At 41.1% G+C, this 17,896-nt stretch overlaps 1 protein-coding gene across 3 annotated transcripts in view; it reads left to right on the plus strand.

The window, feature by feature from the left end:
• The window catches only part of LOC103465836 (A disintegrin and metalloproteinase with thrombospondin motifs 20), a 103,894-nt gene that overhangs the window by 20,695 nt on the left and 65,303 nt on the right, over positions 1-17,896 (plus strand). For all 3 annotated transcript variants that reach the window (XM_008411017.3, XM_081607866.1, XM_017305348.2), the window contains 7 exons: positions 980-1,063; positions 2,648-2,772; positions 2,860-2,900; positions 3,014-3,119; positions 7,650-7,796; positions 12,091-12,232; positions 13,415-13,519. In XM_008411017.3, coding sequence (XP_008409239.1) covers positions 980-1,063; positions 2,648-2,772; positions 2,860-2,900; positions 3,014-3,119; positions 7,650-7,796; positions 12,091-12,232; positions 13,415-13,519 — 750 coding nt within the window. The remainder of the gene's footprint in view (positions 1-979; positions 1,064-2,647; positions 2,773-2,859; positions 2,901-3,013; positions 3,120-7,649; positions 7,797-12,090; positions 12,233-13,414; positions 13,520-17,896) is intronic.

A 17,896-nucleotide genomic window follows, 5' to 3' on the forward strand; every position in this document is an offset into this window, starting at 1 on the left:
TCAGTCTCCAAACCAGCCACTTCCCCCATTGATTAGCTACATTTACAGGAATTTCTGCTAACCAGATAAATTCATGCTTATTTTTCCAAAGTTTAATTTTCTGTTATCTAAAACCTCGAAGTATGAGTAAAACGACGTCACTTTAACTGCAGAACAAGCTAATTTTACGTTACAGATGCTCATAAAAACTGATAAGTTTTCAAAAGCACATTTCGGTTTTTCGGTTCCAAACAAACAACATTTTTTTTCCCTTCTGCCTTAAACCGTTTCCAAGAGCCCATTTGTCTTGTCAGTGTGTGTCCCTCCATATTCACGTCGAAAACAGGTGTAAGCAAACGTGGGACCGAAACTGTACATGTACTCTGTGATAGAACGATATTTAGCTTTTAAAACGCTTAGAAAGCATTTATCTGCAGCCTTTTTTTAACATTTTTAAAAAAAATGCTTCTTAGTACATTTGCATCTGTGTTTAGTTACTACCTTATCAAAGATCCTGCAGGCCGCAGTACCTTCACATAACAACACGCACTGGAGCGAGAGGAAATGGACCAACATCTCATATGTCACTCTTAAAGCAAGAGCTTGCAAAGACAAGCTCCCAGTGTGTAGGCCGAGGCCACATTTTGCCTCCCCCCAGGCTAAGACAAGCTAAATGTTTATGGTGGACTAATGAGTTCCTGTCATGAGGCCGGACACAGCCTCAGGAGACGGCTGGCCGACCGTGGCAGGGCCGCTCGAGAACAGCAGGAGAGGGACGAGATATCTTGCCTGTTAATCTTAAAGTGAAGAGGCATTTTTGCTGCCATTAACCAAATCAAGCCAAAAGAATAGTTGGCAAAAAAATCAAAAAAGACCCGCAAAAGTTGTTTTTGTTTTTTCTCCATCCCTCATTCTAAACATGACATACTGCGTTCCGGGGGCAGGTTAGTGGAGATTTCGTCCACATTTTTTTTGTCTGCGTGTTTCGTCTGTGTTACAGGTAGCAGCGGTGTACAGGGACCCCAGTGTAGGGAACCTCATTAACATCATGATCGTCAAGCTAGTCATCATCCACAATGAGCAGGTGAGTACAACCAGCCCTCAATGCTCCCTATATGCGGGGTCTTCGGTATATGGCTGACATCATCGCAGGTGTTTGTGGTTTGGAGTTTTTTTTTTTTTTTTTTCCCCAAGGAACCTGCTTGAAATGACTCTCCGCCTTCCTTGTCATTCTCACATCTCGTGAGAGGTCTCCTTGGAGAACAGGCGACACTGTGGTGAAGCGCCTGCAGGAGATGCATTCTGAACTTTTATCGATTTTGAAAACATGCATGAATGTACAGAGAGGCGCTTAATAAGATAAGGAAGGTGGAAGAATTCTCACTAAAACTAGGAAGATGGAGCACATCATGCCAGCTTTAAAGTTCCTGGAGCCCAGAGAATAGACTATAAAATATTATAAATCACTGAACGGCTTAGCACCACTGGTTCTGGTTCTGCTCTGCATCCCCAGAACCAGAACCAAACATGGAGAAGCAGTATTCAGCTTCTTCTCCTTTTTTCTCCAGCTTTCTAGAACAAGCTTCTAGAAAACTGCAAAACTGCTGAAACAGTGAGTTCCTTTAAATTTAGACTAAAAACTCCGCTGTTTGCCTTTGAAACATAAACAATTACGAATTTAACAACGGCTCTTGACTGAATGTAATGTTTTGATTGTTGATTCTGTGCTGCATGACTTTGTGTTTATTGTGTTTTCGTGATGTAAAGCACTTTGAAATGCCTTGCTGCTGAAATGTGCTATCCAGATCAAATCTGATTGATTTGATTTTATTGATTGAACGAGACAAAATCACCTGTGGCATTCATTTAGGAGAACCTGCTTTATTCTGCAAAAACTTTAAGGGCCAATTTGTTTTTGTTTTTTTAGTTGAGGCACTCCTAAGAGGTTTTAGTCTTAACTACAGTAGATCTTTCTACTAGGATTTTCATTTAACATAAAACAGACTTCTACAGTCTTAAGAAGTAAGATAGAAAACCCATTGTAGTAGATTATTAAGATTCTAGATATGTCCACATAAAGACTTTTGCAAATCTTTCAGCAAGAAGGTTCTGGGTTTGAAACCCGACCTTTCTGGATGGAGTTTGCATGTTCATGCGTGGGTTCTCTCTGGGTACTCTTTTGCGGCTTCTTCCCGCTGTCCAATCTAAAACATAACTCTCAGGCCAATTGAATATTTTAAATTGTTCTTAGATGTGAGCGTATGCACGGTTGCTTCTCATGTGAGTTATACTTTATTAAGTTTTACTCCACTTTACTTTTAATAGCAGATAGTTTCTTTTCAGAGATATTTTTCATTTTCGGTGTGTTTTTCACACAGGATGATCTTTGGTGGCGGACTGCCTCCAAACAGCTACATACTGTGCAGAAGAAAATCATTTACTTCCTTGTAAAGGACCGTCTAATGCAAACAGGAGGGACGTTTGAGGGCTTATAAATTAATTTGCTGACACTTGAGATGAGCTGTGGTCTCTCCAGGTCTAGTCAAAGACTTCAGATAATATAGGAACTACTTCCAGTCTCTTAACGGACGCGCACATAAAATAAACCGACTCCATCTCTTTAATTAACTAAATCTGGCATCATTGGTACATGTGTTGACCCCTGCAGGAAGGACCCACAGTGAGCTTCAACGCTGCCACCACTCTCCACAACTTCTGCGTCTGGCAGCAGAGCCAGAACATCCAGGACGACAGCCATCCTTCTCACCACGACACTGCGCTCCTCATCACCAGGTGCGTTTTGAGCGCCATTCTTTACAACGATGCCAACTTCTTCAAGCGAGCGCACCCGTGAGAAAATGATTTCTCTTCTCTCTCCAGGGAGGACATCTGCCGTGCAAAAGATAAATGTGACACGTTAGGTAAACTTCACAATTTTTTTTTTTTAAACAGCTAAGCATTTTCCCCCAAATAGTTGCAATTTTGTGAGTTTCTGTATGTGTGTGTGTGTGTGCGTGTGTGTCTTTGTGTGTAGGACTTGCAGAGCTCGGCACCATGTGCGATCCGTTCCGCAGCTGCTCCATCAGTGAAGAAAACGGAATTAGTGCCTCCTTCACCATCGCTCATGAGCTGGGCCATGTGTAAGTTGCGGCTTAGAGCCTGAAGCAACCTCTTTCACCTCTAACCACACACGCACACACACTCGCAGTGCACGTGTGCACACCCCGTCTCACCCCTTGCAGACTACCTTGACAACAAAAGCTCCCTTATAAAGAGATGCAGGGTGCAGAAGCCACAGGTGCAAAACATAATAAAGAAAAAAAAAAAAAAGTCTCCTAATAACACGCGGGCCTGCAATACTTTATAATACAGATCAAGTTGATGCTGGGAGCTTTACCTTGACAATGGCAAGGTTAGATGGATTTTAGTGTGGATATGATTGAAAACACCCCTGCAGTGCCTTGCAAGAATATTCACATTTTGTCATAATGCGACAAACTTTAGTGTGCTTTAAGCGAAAGACTGGCACAACCGATCACACAATTGAAGTGAAAAAAAAATGTGTTTGAGACATTTCTTTTTACAAGCAAAACTCTAAACTAAGGGGCATGCATTTGTATTCAGCCCCATTTACTTTGATGTCACCTAAATAAAATCCAGTTTCTGCTACATGCCACTACACCCTGTGTTTTTACACTTGTGGACTTATTTACTAATGATTTGTAAATACACTTGGGTTACATTCTCCTTTTTTTTAATTTATCTTTATTTATTGCAAAAAAAACAACAACAACAAAGCCTTACAAGTATTGTTTGGCTCAGTTTCTATTGCAAATATTTTAGTACACTTGAAATAAGCAAAACTAAGTTACAGGACACTTTTTAGCAACATATAGGAGCTTGTTTTAAGTCACAATTTTTTAGTATTGATGAAAATGTAAAAGCTTCTAAGTGAATTTTTAATGCCTGCTTCCACTGGCAGATTATTCCATCAAAAATTAAGGAATTATTGACTTAAAACAAGCTGGGTGCCCTGTAAGTTAGCTTTGCCTTACGTCAAGATATTTGCACTAAAATATCTTGGACTTAAAATACTTGGTAAGATTTTGTGTTTTTGCATTGCACATGCATTGCATTTGCCACAGTTTTGTAATGTTTTCCCTGTTTTCTGCCGAGTAGAAGCGCTAACGATTGCTACGGACATAGAGCGAGCACAAGGCTGCGTATTGGGTTCTCACTACACAAGCCGTCCTCCCTTTACTTATCGCTCCCAAAGACACACGGAACAACACGTGGACGTCGCAGCGCCATCGTGAGCGAGTCGTCTGACGCGGAGTGACAGCGGCGGTGTCACGACGTGCGCGACTGGCTGAGATGCTGTTTCCACAACAAGCAAAACACTGACACGTGTGTCACGTTAGAAAACGACCTGTATAAATTATCCGTCTCAAAATGGCCGAGTCAAAACACATGACCTTATCTCCAGAGTGGAGTGCTGTTTATTTCAAACATTCCTCTGAGGTCGCGGATCCCGGTAAAAAAAAAAAAAAAATCACGTTTTGCCTCCGCACTCTTACGGTTCTGGTTTCAGGTGATCTTAATAAGGTGCAATCTGAGAAGCGTTATTTTCTACTTCTTTCTTAGACGAGGAGCTTAATTCATAGGTGATTTTCCATCCCTGCGAAGCTTGCCCCTTTGCCAAGTTTTCTCTTTTCTTTTTTTTTTTTTCTCCTTTTGTCTCTTCCTGCCCACCTACTTTGCAGAGTGTAATCAGGAAAATAAAGGAGAGATTTTCTTTCTTGTCTGGCTCCGGATAGTGAAAAGGACCAGTGTCAGTGTGTGAGTCGCGGCTCGAGAATGGCAGATATTCTTCTCTACCTCCTCTGTCACGCTCACACATTCTTCCAGTGGAGCGATTGAGCCAGAGTAACAGCAGATGGAAGGGTCTCGCTCCCTCCCCTCCCCTCTTTTTTTTTTTTTTGCTCGCAACTCATGTGGATCTGTTTATGCTAAAGTTCAAGCAGCTGGAGGCCCAGTTGGCTCCGACTCTCGCTGAGAGTTGATGGTGGTATGAGCCCTCCGGTGCGTTCAGCGCACCGGGAAAAGCCGGCGTGGGGTGGAGGGAGTCGCCTGAGAGCGCTGCAGATTAGAGTGAGGCTCAGCCTAATGGACGGGATCACTAATAGCCATCGTGGGGATTTGACTGGCATCACTTGATAGGTACTTAAAAAGTGATGTAGGTAATCACTTTAAACACAAATCAAGATATTTCTTTTATCTACAACTTCATCTTTGTTGGATATTTCCATATTAGTCAGACTGGATGGAACAATCACACATTTTCCCAACTAGATTCAGGGTTTGACTTTGACTGGACCATTCTAACATATGAATATGTGTTAAATCAAATCGTTCCATCATAGCCGTGGCGTTATAGGCACTGTATGGATTGCATAAAGGGGGCTGCATGCTACGCTTGATGCAATACGTTTGTTCACGTCACAGTTATGCACATCAATATGACCATTTTTCATAGAAAGCCTAAATGAAATGCAATACATTTAGTGGTTGTGCTGTGAAAAAAGCTGCTTTTGCAGGGCTCATGAAGCCATCAACAACACACGCTCTCTCGTTTCACGGATCCATGTCTCGGCTGCTCGAAGTCATTTAATTAGAGAAACGTGTTTTCTTTCATGCGGAGCATTCGTCTAATAAAACCGCATTATGGGATTTGGAATAATGGGTTTACTTTGTGAAGAGCTCCGGATTAAATTGTGACTTTGTGGATGCCGTGAACAGAATTTTTGCCCTTTATTGATATTGCCGTAAAACCGTGTGATTTACGGTCGAATTAGACTAAAAGCCTGCCATGTCACGGTTTTCAGCTCTTGTAGTTATTTTACGAGTCAGACGCGTCACCTAAACGCCCTTAAATCACTTCATCACGTTTTATGAAAAGGAGGAAATTTGACTGGAGATTATCAACACATAGTGCAAAAGTATTGAAACACAAAGTTGTGTATGTTTTTTTTTTTTTTAATTACGAGAATAAAGTCATGTTACAAGAGCTAAAGTTGTACAACAATAAAGCCGGAATAATACGAAAACAAAGTAATAATATTACCAGAACACAGCTGTAATAATGCATAAATAAAGTTGTATTACATTAGAGTCAAAATAATGCGAGAATAAAGTTTTATGAAAACTCCTACATGGAAAATAATAAAAAATGAAAATGAGGAATGCTGAGCATCTTGTGAAGTTATTTACTTTGGTATAAGTTTTACAAAGAAGGAAATATGTAACCTTTTAATACATCAACATGAAATTATTATTATCATCAGTAGCAGGACTTTGAAATGATCGTTCAAACGGCCGAGTCTATTTCGAGGACTGTACTTGTCACATCAGATCACAACAACTCTATCAAAGCTTCCTTTCCATTATTACTTTTTTTCTCATGATTTTAAGATTTTCTTCTGGTAAAATTGCATTTTTATTCTGCTAATTTTATGACTATATTCTCAAAAAAACAAACAAACAACCTAATTCTTATAGATTGATAAGCCTGATTCTTTGTCGCACATCTCACAGAACAGATGATTGAAATAAAAGCCACTTTTTGAAGACATCGTTGTGTGCTTTTTAAGAAAAAAACAAACAAAAAAGAGAACAAAAAAGTTATTAAACACTGAAATCAGACCTGGTTTGCAAAATTCAGAGATTTCATTTTCAAGCCACATCGCCCAGCCCTAGAACAGATAAATCAAAACGTATCCATGACTTCAAAAGGCCCAGCTGGTTATAACATGACACAATATGATAAAAGGATTAAAAAACTTTATTCGTTATCCTCTTGTTGTTGATACCAGGAAATATTCATTATCTTTAATCGCTGGAGTTTACCTGCTGCTCCCGTTCAGGGCAGGTATGATTTTGTTAGTGTTTTCCAGCAGCAGCCCCGTTTGCGTGCGCAGAGCTGACTGTGCCGGAAGCTTAATAGTTTGTTGGGCGTTTGCCCTCAGGCCTTCGGCCCCTGCAGGGTGGGCCTCATGCCAGTCGAGCTGGATCTTGTTTTCGTGGCCGTGTGACCCTCAGCGACAGAACCAGAGTCCGTACTGTACGTTCGCTGGCCCACATCCTGTTGTAAACATGCGAGACATCATACAGCTGCATGGATTCCTGTGTGTATAAATATAAGTATGTCGCTCTCTCTGAGTGCTCCTGGGTTGTGGGGAAAACTGCAGGATAAGACAGATCTTCGGTCCGTAGTGCGTCTGTGTGTTCCTGCCTCTTCCCTGCTTTTAAGCCCTTTGAGAATGTGAGGTGGTGAGCTTTGGCCTCCGAGGGGTGAGCTGGAGGTGGTTCTCACCAGCGTAGTGACGTTAATCGATCCTGATCGATGCAAAGTGACAGTTTGCATTAAAAGTAGCTCCCCCTACTGGCCAGTTAAAGTTGCACTAAAGAGGCAAGAAGTAAAAAAGTTTTAAATGTTTAGGAAAGGAAAGTAAGAAGGTTTATTTGTGGGGAAAAACCCTCAAAACAAAACAGGAGAAAAGGTGTGTGAGCTGCATGGTAACAGTATCTCTCCTGATAAACGGATCGCTCTAGTTTCAACGAGACCTTTGAGACGTGTTTCTAATCCCTGCTTTCCCTGCTCTGTGCTTCAGGTTCAACATGCCTCATGACGACAATCCCAAGTGCAGAGAGGCGGGCATGAAGCACCAGTATCACGTCATGGCTCCCACCCTCAACTACGACACCAACCCGTGGTCGTGGTCCAAGTGCAGCCGCAAATACATCACAGAGTTTCTTGAGTGGGTGCATTTGGCTTCTCTGCTTTTTTGGGGGGGTTTTTTGCTCTCAACAAACCTCATTTATTCTATCTGGATCTTATAGATCACGTTTGTCAATCTCACGGTCCGGGGCCCTTTAGACAATGAAGGGACACGTAGCAAGATAACATTATTCTAACAAAGCTGTTTTTGTCTGTATACTGCCAAATTACATCAATGTGCAAACATGTTCAAAATGAAGCAGGTGATCAAATGCAGACAGCAGTTTGTTCATATTTTAACAGTTTTGTTCATGGGAGTTTTATGAATACACTGTTCCACAAGAGTTTCAACCTGCTGTTATAGACCAATTCTGAAACTTTAATGTGGGTTTGCATTGTGCTCTCTTTTTTTTTTTTTTTTGCTCTGATAAGAACCACTAGAAAACTCCCCCCACTGCAGCCAAGTTCCTTCAGAAATCACCTAATTATTTAAGAAAAAAAAAAAGCCCATCTGTGTTTGATTTTAACAGTTTAAATACAGCTGTTCAGAGGTTTGTTTGAGATCTGTGGTGTACGAACTGCATCCCGAAGAACAACGAGCCCAGCAGACGTAGGCAGAGATAAAGTGGAGAAGTTTAAAGCGAGGCTCGGTTATAAAACATCAAAAGCCTAGGAATCCTCACAGTGCTCTGAAGAAAGCCCCTGTTTAAAGAAAGGCTTAAGACGCTCCATGTAAACTTTCCCACAAGTCACGGGGGCGACACGGAGAAACCTGTAAGCCAAGTTGCTCCAATCAGACCAAACCAGAGTTGAGGTTGTCGGCCTGCATGGTAAAACATGGCAGTGGGAGCATCATGCTGCGGGGAGACTTTCCTTTAACACCAGCTGGGAAACGGTCCCATTCACATTTCCATGGAAAAATTTGATATTAATTAACTAATAGCTGTTGCGTAAAATCTTAATGAAACACACGGACAATTACGGTGGTAACATGAAAAACAACAACAAAAAAACGGGACAACGTTCAGGGGTATGAAGTATTTTTCAAAGCACCGGTTTTCTCAGGAAGCAGAAAGAGCACCATTCTTCACTCTTTTGGCAGCAGCTTCTCTCGTGACGTAGCCCACAACACAAATAGGTCCTATGTCTCCGTCAGAACTTTAAAGACAGGTCGGCGCAATATAAACCGTGCGGAGTTGTTATTGCCTGGTGTTGAAAGAGTATTTCCTGTTTGAATCTGGGGGAATCGGGGGGCAGGAGTTCTGCCTCAGCTGACCTGAGACATAAATCTACTCCTTCAGCCATCTCTTCACTCAGACGGGACGTTGGGCTCTCGCTAGCCTCCCGCTCGGTCACTCCTCGCCTGCAGCGTGGTCAGCGATCCCGCTAAAAAGGACTTCCCCTTTCAAATGGGAAATGCCAGTTGTTGTAAGATCCTCCCTCAACATGACCCTTTCATCCATCCTCCCTTGCTTTTCCACTGGTAATTGCGGAGGCCCGTTCTCACAAAGAACAGCCTTATTTCTGGTTGAACAGATGCATCTTCAGTGCACAGACCGGACCAGTTCGGCGCTGCCTCACTTGGAGTCGCGCTTTGCATAGTTTCCAGTCAGCGATGACCTTAGCATTGAGCAGTCAGCCAAAAAAAGTGAAGGCGAATCCCTTTTTAATGTTTCTTACTTTTTTCTTTCCATTTCTGGTGCGTTATAAAAGTGTTTCAGGAAAAGAAAAACACAAACAGTGCATCAAGAAGGTATTCACAGCACTTCACTTTTTCCACATTTTGTTGTGTTAGAGCCTTATTCCAAATTGTATAACTTTTTTTTATCTTTCCCAAAAATTCTGCAAACAAATGTACACTTAAAAGCAATGTAGAAGAAGGTTTTTGAGATTTATTTATTTTTTTGCAAATTTATTGAAATTAGAAAACAAAGAAGTCACATTTACGTGATTTCGACTGTGGTACTACAAAACGTGAAAAGCAGTGTGAATAGTTTCCAGATGCACTGCATGCAGTCATATTCGATGAATTGGAATATTATCATGTATTTCAGAACCACAACTCACTAAGGGAAACACGGTTTATAAATTATTAGACGCATATTGGTGTTTTCACATTTTTATCTGTGTTGTTTATGAGGGTTTTGCACATCCAGCAATGCTTAAGATTACAATATTACATCAGACCAATAAGAAAACACCAAAAAGTATATTTAACACCTGATCAAAGGATACTTTTAATCTTACATGAAGCGCACATTCTAACTATTCAAATTTTTTTTCCGATATTGCAGTAAAGTGTAAAATGTAGGTACGAACAGAGAGAAGCTGCCCCGTATGGTGGGAAAAGCCCGCTGGGTTTTTCTCAACCCAACAATAAGGGAACATGGATTCCTCCCATCATTTCTACTACAGTACCACTTCTGCTCAGCGGGCTGACCTGGTCAAGTGCATCAGTGTTTTGGCAATAAAGAGCCAATTCAACTCTGGTCTTCTCTACCTATTCAACATTTTCTCCTCACAGGCCAAAGGATTCCTCTTCTCCCTCTCTTTGTCTCGCTTACGCTGTAATCACGTGTGTCGGGTTCTCACACCTGGAAGTGGATGAAAAGTGTCTCTGCTGTATCTCAGCACTACTAAGGGGCCACATCAAAAATAATGAAGCTGTTTGTTAATTTTCTGGCTCTGTGTTTGTTGATTTAAGCCATCAATCTCAGACTGTTGCCCACCTAGCTACTGCATATACTGTAGCTAGTTTTCAAAACATTTGGTATAAAATGACCAAAACAGCAAATGTTATAAGCTAGCGGCCGAGGAAAATGATCAGTGGCCTACAAAGTGTATCTCTCTGCTGTAGCAGACTAAATAAACAGCTTATGTTCCGATCTGGAAAATAGTTTCATTAAAGCAGCTTTTGTGCTTTTATGTCTTCTTCATTCAGTAGCAGCATCCGCAACGAAGAGTGTTATAGTACAAGTTGATAGTGCTCAAGTATGGCACATGCTCTGACCTAGAAAAATAAAAAGATCACAATTTTTGTTTTATTTTCTATCCAGCTGGTTTCTACCAATTTTTATTTTTTTGGTGCATCTTTGTTTTTACTCGTACGCACGACCTGCTGCCGTTTAGCTTCATGTGACGGACACTTGGAGTCTCTATGCAATTTCGTAAATGAACTAAGACTGAAGTCTCAGAAACAGAGATTTCTTAAAAGAAAAAAAATGTTTATATTTCCCTTGAAAAACGATCACAATGACCCCTTCTGTCTCCGATGGTCCTGGTTGTAATAATCACATGGGTCAGGACACTCAGATGATTAGCCGCTGAAAGACGCTCCGATATGGAAAGGCCTGCGTGGGTCTTCAACAAGCTGCCCTTTATTTTCCATTAACGGTACGTTTCGCCGCCGCTGTCCTCTTCGTATAGAGAGCCGCTCCTGCTGCTGGCAGGCTTCGCACGCCGCAGTGTCATACCTCGCTGCTGGAAATGAAAGGGCAAAGAAACAAAGTGACTGTAACCCCGGATAATCCCGTATAATTATTGGCCTGTCACATCAGCTGGTTGCTTTGTGGAGCAGGTGTTTTAGCCGCTCAATCCAGGATGAGATTGTCAGAGCAGTGCAGACATGTTGTGTAATTACACATCTATTCACGTCTCATCGGAGAGTTTCCTCTTTTTTTTTTTTTTCTGTTCCCCCCCCAAAAGTAAACAAAAAAAAAAAAAAAAAAAGAAGAGGTCCTTTGTGGCTCGGCTCACTTTGCCGACATGTTTGATGGGAGCCTTTTCACGGCCGCGAAGGCTGATGGCTTTACATGCAGGCTGCCTGGCGCGCATACGTTCGGTCCAGCTGTGCTTTTGTCGTCTCTTTGTTCCTAACCTTGTGGCTCAGGGTGGAGCTGCTTTACAGTACAATCCGTTATTATACAGAAATATTCACAAATTGATTTAACTTGTGTCAAGTTGCTTTGGGATTCTAAATGACTGTAGTTGGCAGGTTTCAGCTTAAAAAAAAATGCCTTTAGGATCCTGTTCATTCTGCTGCCAAAGTCCGTTTTGACCCAGTTTTCTAAGTGATGTCATATATTAATAGAGACAATATTTACCAACAGACTCCAAGGAGTTAGTCTCTTTAGGTAGCCGTCCAGACCACCCACAGACATGTTTACTTTGCCTTTATGACAGAGATGACACTGAGATGTTCAACCTTTTTAGGCTCATGAAATACTGTATTACCTTGAAATTGCCCAGTGAGTGTACATTTCGTGGTAACTATGGTGAGGCTTAGTGCTTTTCTGTTTCATTTTCTTTGATACACACTTTTTTTCGTCTGTCAGCACTGGATACGGGGAGTGCCTGCTGGATGAGCCCGTCGGCAGAACGTATGAGCTTCCCACACTCCTGCCTGGCCAGATATACAACGCCAACAAACAGTGCGAGCTGATGTTTGGGCCTGGCTCCCAAATTTGCCCCTATATGGTAAGTCGACGTATATAAAAAAACATTTTTAAAAATCGATGAGGACATCAGAAGGAGTAAAATTAAGCCCAAGTTATACATGTGATTCTGGGCAGGTTTAAATTTTAGATAACTTCCATTCAGCAACGTTTCTGACGACTCATTTTCCCTTGTCTCGTCTTTTTACTAAACGATGTAAAAAGAATGTCTACATGAAGAGGGGGAAAAGAAATTGTTTTATTTACATTTTTGTCAAAAATTCTTTATACACGGTTCATTTATCAAGTGGACTTTCTCCCCCAGGGGTATGACAAAAGACGGGTTTAACTGTGTACTTACAGCAATTAATTTCTTCTTTCACTCTAAAGCAATTGTGACAGATGGAGTTTACGAGGCATTACAAGAAAGAAAACTGATATTTCAAAGAGACAAAGAGAACTGATGACTGACGTCACAATGAGCACCAGAGAAGATAATTGTTATTCGTTGAGAAGCAATAACAGGCAGAGACATTACAACGATTTTAAACAATCACAAATTCAATAGGAGATTTTCTCACAGGAGTGATGGAATAGGAATATTTATGATTTCTCCTTTGTAGACTCTGCAGGCCGTTTCATTTTGAACACAGATCTCGATGCATATTCTGAGTGGGATTTAACCATGTTGAAGGTGATTGTACTTAAAATTTGTATTTGGTGGAATTAATAAATAATAATACATAATTTTGAGTAAGCTAAAGTTCGCACTTTAGGATGCAAACTTTAGCTTTAGGATGAAGTTTCTCCTCTTTGAGCTTCATGGAGAGGCTAAACGCACACAGGAGGAAGGCAGGCTTGTGATTGAGATTAAATTTGACAAAACAATCAAGAGTTACAAAACCACAGAGGGAAAGATAACCAAAAATAAAATAAACAGAAATCCAGAGAAACACAGAAAAATGTAAAGCAGTAGCACCACTAAGTGCAAAAAATGGACATGAACACCAAAGTCCAAAACACACTAAAGTCAAACAGAAACCTAATACTCAAAACCACTAAATAAAGTCCTGTGTTTCCACAACTCTAGCAAAACTCATCAGGTGCTAAAAGCTCCAAGATCAGATCTGTAAGTTTTAGAAAATTGTCACAGTAGTAGAGATTTTCCCCTCTTGTCAATCCAGATTTTATTGATACAGTTAACTTTTTTATTTTTTTACCACAGAAACAGTGCAAAAGGTTATGGTGTACGAGTGCAGAGGGGGACCACAAAGGCTGTCGCACACAACACATGCCCCTGGCCGACGGGACCGAGTGCGGTCATGGAATGGTAAGTCATTCTGTATGTTTGAAGCATGCAGGTTTTAATAAACACGCCACACTGCATGGCCTGCTGCGCCACAATTCTTGCTTAGTTGAAACAGGTTGATATACAGTGATTAAAAAAAAAGTATTGATGAATTAGTTTCAACTTTTTCCTTCCTCTTCACATCTATCAATACAAATCCTGTTGAGATTTAAATTTTCAAAAAGAAATGTAAAGAGTTCAAGAGGTTTGAACACTTTTAAAATGGCCTCACTTCTGAAGTTTCTTTCCTTTTTTGCACACTGATTGAAAAACATCTGTATCTCAGAATAAGCGAAAACGCAGGACGATCCGATGCGGGATGGCGAAGTTTCAAATGCTTTTCGTCGTTAATCATTCTGTTACTTTACCGAAGAGAGCCTGGTTGCGTTTCAAGCAAATTGCAGGGCTGACGCATGCCAGAATTTCCTTGAAAAGACGTTTCAAACTCCTAACTACCTCTCCGGTTCTCTGTTTCTACCAACAAAATGGAATAATTTATTATACATTACTCCACCGCCTGCATTCTGGTAGCAGAAACCGATGTAAGGGAAGTCGGGGGATGATGAGAGTTAGAAACTTGAAGCTTTCCCATCCTGTGTTGTTAAAGGGTCCCCCTCACCTGCCCTTAGCCCGCATGCTCTCCTCGCTCTGGGACCGTATGCTAATCAGAGCTGAGTAGGTGGGTCGCTCTCTGAGTGTACATGGATGGGAAAGCCAGAAGTAGAAGGCGGCGGGGCTGGGGTGAAAGAAAAAAGAGAGAGAGAGAGAGAGAAATGAAAGACACACTGATGGAGGGAGGATGGATTGTTTTAAAAGACCATACCGCCCGCTGTTCACAGTTGAGCCACCTTGTTTTGAACCTGTGACCTCTCTAAAAGGCAGGTGATTGGGTGAGCCAGCGGTCTCACGATGGACGTAACATCAGTGATTCTGCACATGGTGGGCTGGTGTTAGCATTTGGAGCGTGCATGGAGGTCAGAGGAAGAGGGAAGGACTCCTCTCGTCTCTTCTTAACCTCTTGGCCTTTATGAGTCTTGCGCTCTGAGCCCACGTTACGTTTCATATCCTTTCATCTCCCTCCTCGCCATGTTAGGGCCTGGATCTGCCCAGGTTACCAAGGAGGAGTTAACGGGGGATGGCTGACATCTTAATCCAACTGCAACAACCAGTCTAAACAGTAATGTGCCTGGACTGAATTCTCCGTTCTCATCTCATTCTGTATGTGGGAGAAACAGAGAGTTTAGTGGACCTGAGTGGTTTCCATATGAAGAAACAACCTCTCAACCTCTTCGGAGCTGACTGGGATTGATGTTCTTACTGATGAATGATCTTCAGCTGCTGATTGGTTTCAGTTAAATGGGCAAACTTGTTTTGTTAAAGGGTAATGCACATCACAGAACTGGACTTTTTTTATTTTTCACATCTCGGTTTATGTAGTTTGTTTGTTTGTCGGGTGAAATTATATTAAAAGCAAAGAGCTTACACACTAATACTATAAATAAAATGTTTTTGTGTTGTGATCAAATGAAAACTAAACTGATCACCTTTGCTGGGTAAAGGATAAATGTTAATTTATGAGCAATGTCATTTACATTGACAAGGGGAGTCAGAAAAAGCCGGAACATACAACTGGAAAAAAATGCATTTGATTTGTGGCAATTTTGTAGTCTGTTTATAGGTAAAAGAAAAAGGTAATTGAGATGCATACAAGGTGAAACATGTTAAAATGTTTGGGTCCACCACTTTTTTCTCTAGAATGTTGATGATTTCACAATGGAAAATAAATATTACATTTATATTTTGCTATAAATTACAAAGTACAATTTCTTTTAAGTCATGTTTGAGATATGTATACCATCTTTTTAACAAGTGAAGTTGACATAGTTACTCGATATTGCTATGAAATGGCTTTATGTGCCTGGAAAACACATAGCACTGCCCCTTTAACACTTAGCAGCCTCAAGATTTAACCTCTTTGCTGCGGTTCTCCAAACGTAAGTTGTGGGGATTTCCTCGTCCTTCCACAGTTGAAAGTTTGGGCTTACAAATTATTCTTTGTAGTCTTTTCATGAGATACGCAAACATCTATCTGACTTAAATTACATGTTCTCTTACGTTTCTTATTTGAAGAAAGTTTCTCGGGGAGCCGGTGAGTCATGGAGTGTTAATTAATACGTTTCTAGACACTTAAAAAGGGAAAGCATAAATTAAAACGTCACAGTTTGGTTACATTTGTGTCACAGGAGTGATAATAGGGATGGCACACACAAATTATTAAAAAGCAATCTTTTTTTCTCTAATCAAATTACAGGATCGTTCTAGTAGTGTAGCGTGAAATTATGCTGCTCCATCCATCCATCCATCCATCCATCCATCCATCCATCCATCCATCCATCCATCCATCCATCCATCCATCCATCCATCCATCCATCCATCCATCCATCCATCCATCCATCCATCCATCCATCCATCCATCCATCCGTTTTCGTACACCCTTGTCCCTCAGTTGGGTCGGGAGGGTTGCTGGTGCCCATCTCCAGCTAGCGTACCGGGCGAGAAGCAGGGTACACCCTGGACAGGTCGCCAGTTTGTCGCAGGGCATCATACTGCTCCAATAAAACAATTTTTTTACACTTCTTTGTGAGGGATACGAATAGTTGTTAAAGCTACGCAAGCCTCTTATTTTATGGGGGCTTTGTTGTTTCCCCCCTTCTTTATTCTTTTTATTTTTTCTTAACATTTTAAGTTGCATAATAAGCATATTATTTATTTGGTTTTAATGAAGTTGTACGGAACCGTAAACAGAGCTACAATTATCTTCCCTGCGTTTTTATAAGAAAAAATTAAGAAAAAATTTAACCCCATTTGATCTAAAAGTGAAAACCGAAGCAACTTTGAAGCAGGAAATGTTTAAAAAGTTTAAAATCTTTCACATCCATTTTTTCCTTCTTCTACGTATTTATCTTCTCTTTGTGCTCGTGTCAGCTGTGGCACCACCTTTGTTTGCGGCGCTGAGGCCCCGGTTTCAACTTCATGCAAGGTGGTGTTTGAAGTAGCGCGGGTTGAAAGAGACCCTACACCAGCACTCACCTGTCCATACATGCGCTCTTTAATGTGGTGTTATTGTGTGATGGGCCTGTGTGTCTGCGAGTGCGATTGTTCTCGTCCTGAGGCCTGCACGCTCTGATAATCCAACACATTCAAACGGGTCTTCCTGGTTCTTTTGTGCCACTTTGTTCTATACATCTGTCTGGACTATTTTTTTTTTTTTTGCATTACTCTGCTGGTATGTTTTGTCCTTCTTGACCTAGAAAAGGTATTCAGAATTGTTTACATTTTGACCAGTTACAACCACAACTTTTGGTATGTTTTATTGATGATCTATTTGATAGATAGAGACCAAAAGTAATGCATAGTTGTGAAGTGGAAGGAAAATACAACCATGCGGCTTATAGCCCGATGCGGCTTTTCTGTGGATTTTTCTTCAACCACTAGGGGGCTCTTTAGCAGGAAGTGAATCATTGGAAGTCAAAATTGGAAATCAAAGAAGAAAGCGCTCATTTTCATTTAGAACAAGCACATGCTAGCAGCAGGCACGACTGAGACATTTCTTCAAACTCGATGCAGCTTTTAAGTTGAAGGCTGAAGATCTGGCAGTACAGATCAGTACAGGGGCTTTAATCTGATTGAGGTTTGTTCGAGAACATTGTTCGACAAACAGGAACATGAACATCAACGTGCACACCAGACAGGTCAGGGATAAAGTTAAGAAGACATTTAAAGCGCAGCTAGGTTATAAAGCGATATTCCATGCTTTGAGCACTTCTTCAGTTCTTCATCTGAAACTAGAGAGTGTGGATCATTTCAAACTTTCCAAGCATGGGCCTCCGTCTAAACATCATGTCGCAGGAGCCTCTAGGACAGCTATTAGTCATTCGCTCCTTTAATGCGACCATTATAATGGAGTTTCAGGCAAATAGGCATTGATGAAACAAAGCTGTAAGAAGTTGTGCTTGCATTTTACCAAAGGATAATGCAGTAGACACTCCATTCCTTTTTCTCTAAAACAAAATAATAATAATAATAATAATAATAATAATAATAATAAAAAAGACATTTTCAGGTTTGAGACTTTACATGTATGGGTCAGTTTGTTGGCTTCTGGTGTGATATGTGGAGGATTACAACTTTGGCCTCTATTAGGGGGGGGGGGGGGACTACAATAACACCGGAAATTGTCTCTCGACTCCCCAGATCCTCGTCCAAAATCATCTTTGCGGCCCATACTAGAACAATACAGTGGCGTCATTCAAAGCGATTACACACTCCGTTATAAAAAGCAACACGTCTGAATGGACT

The sequence above is a fragment of the Poecilia reticulata genome, chromosome 6 (genome assembly GCF_904066995.2).
Source record: "Poecilia reticulata chromosome 6, P_reticulata-male-v2, whole genome shotgun sequence".
In the NCBI taxonomy this organism is placed as follows: Eukaryota; Metazoa; Chordata; class Actinopteri; order Cyprinodontiformes; family Poeciliidae; genus Poecilia; species Poecilia reticulata.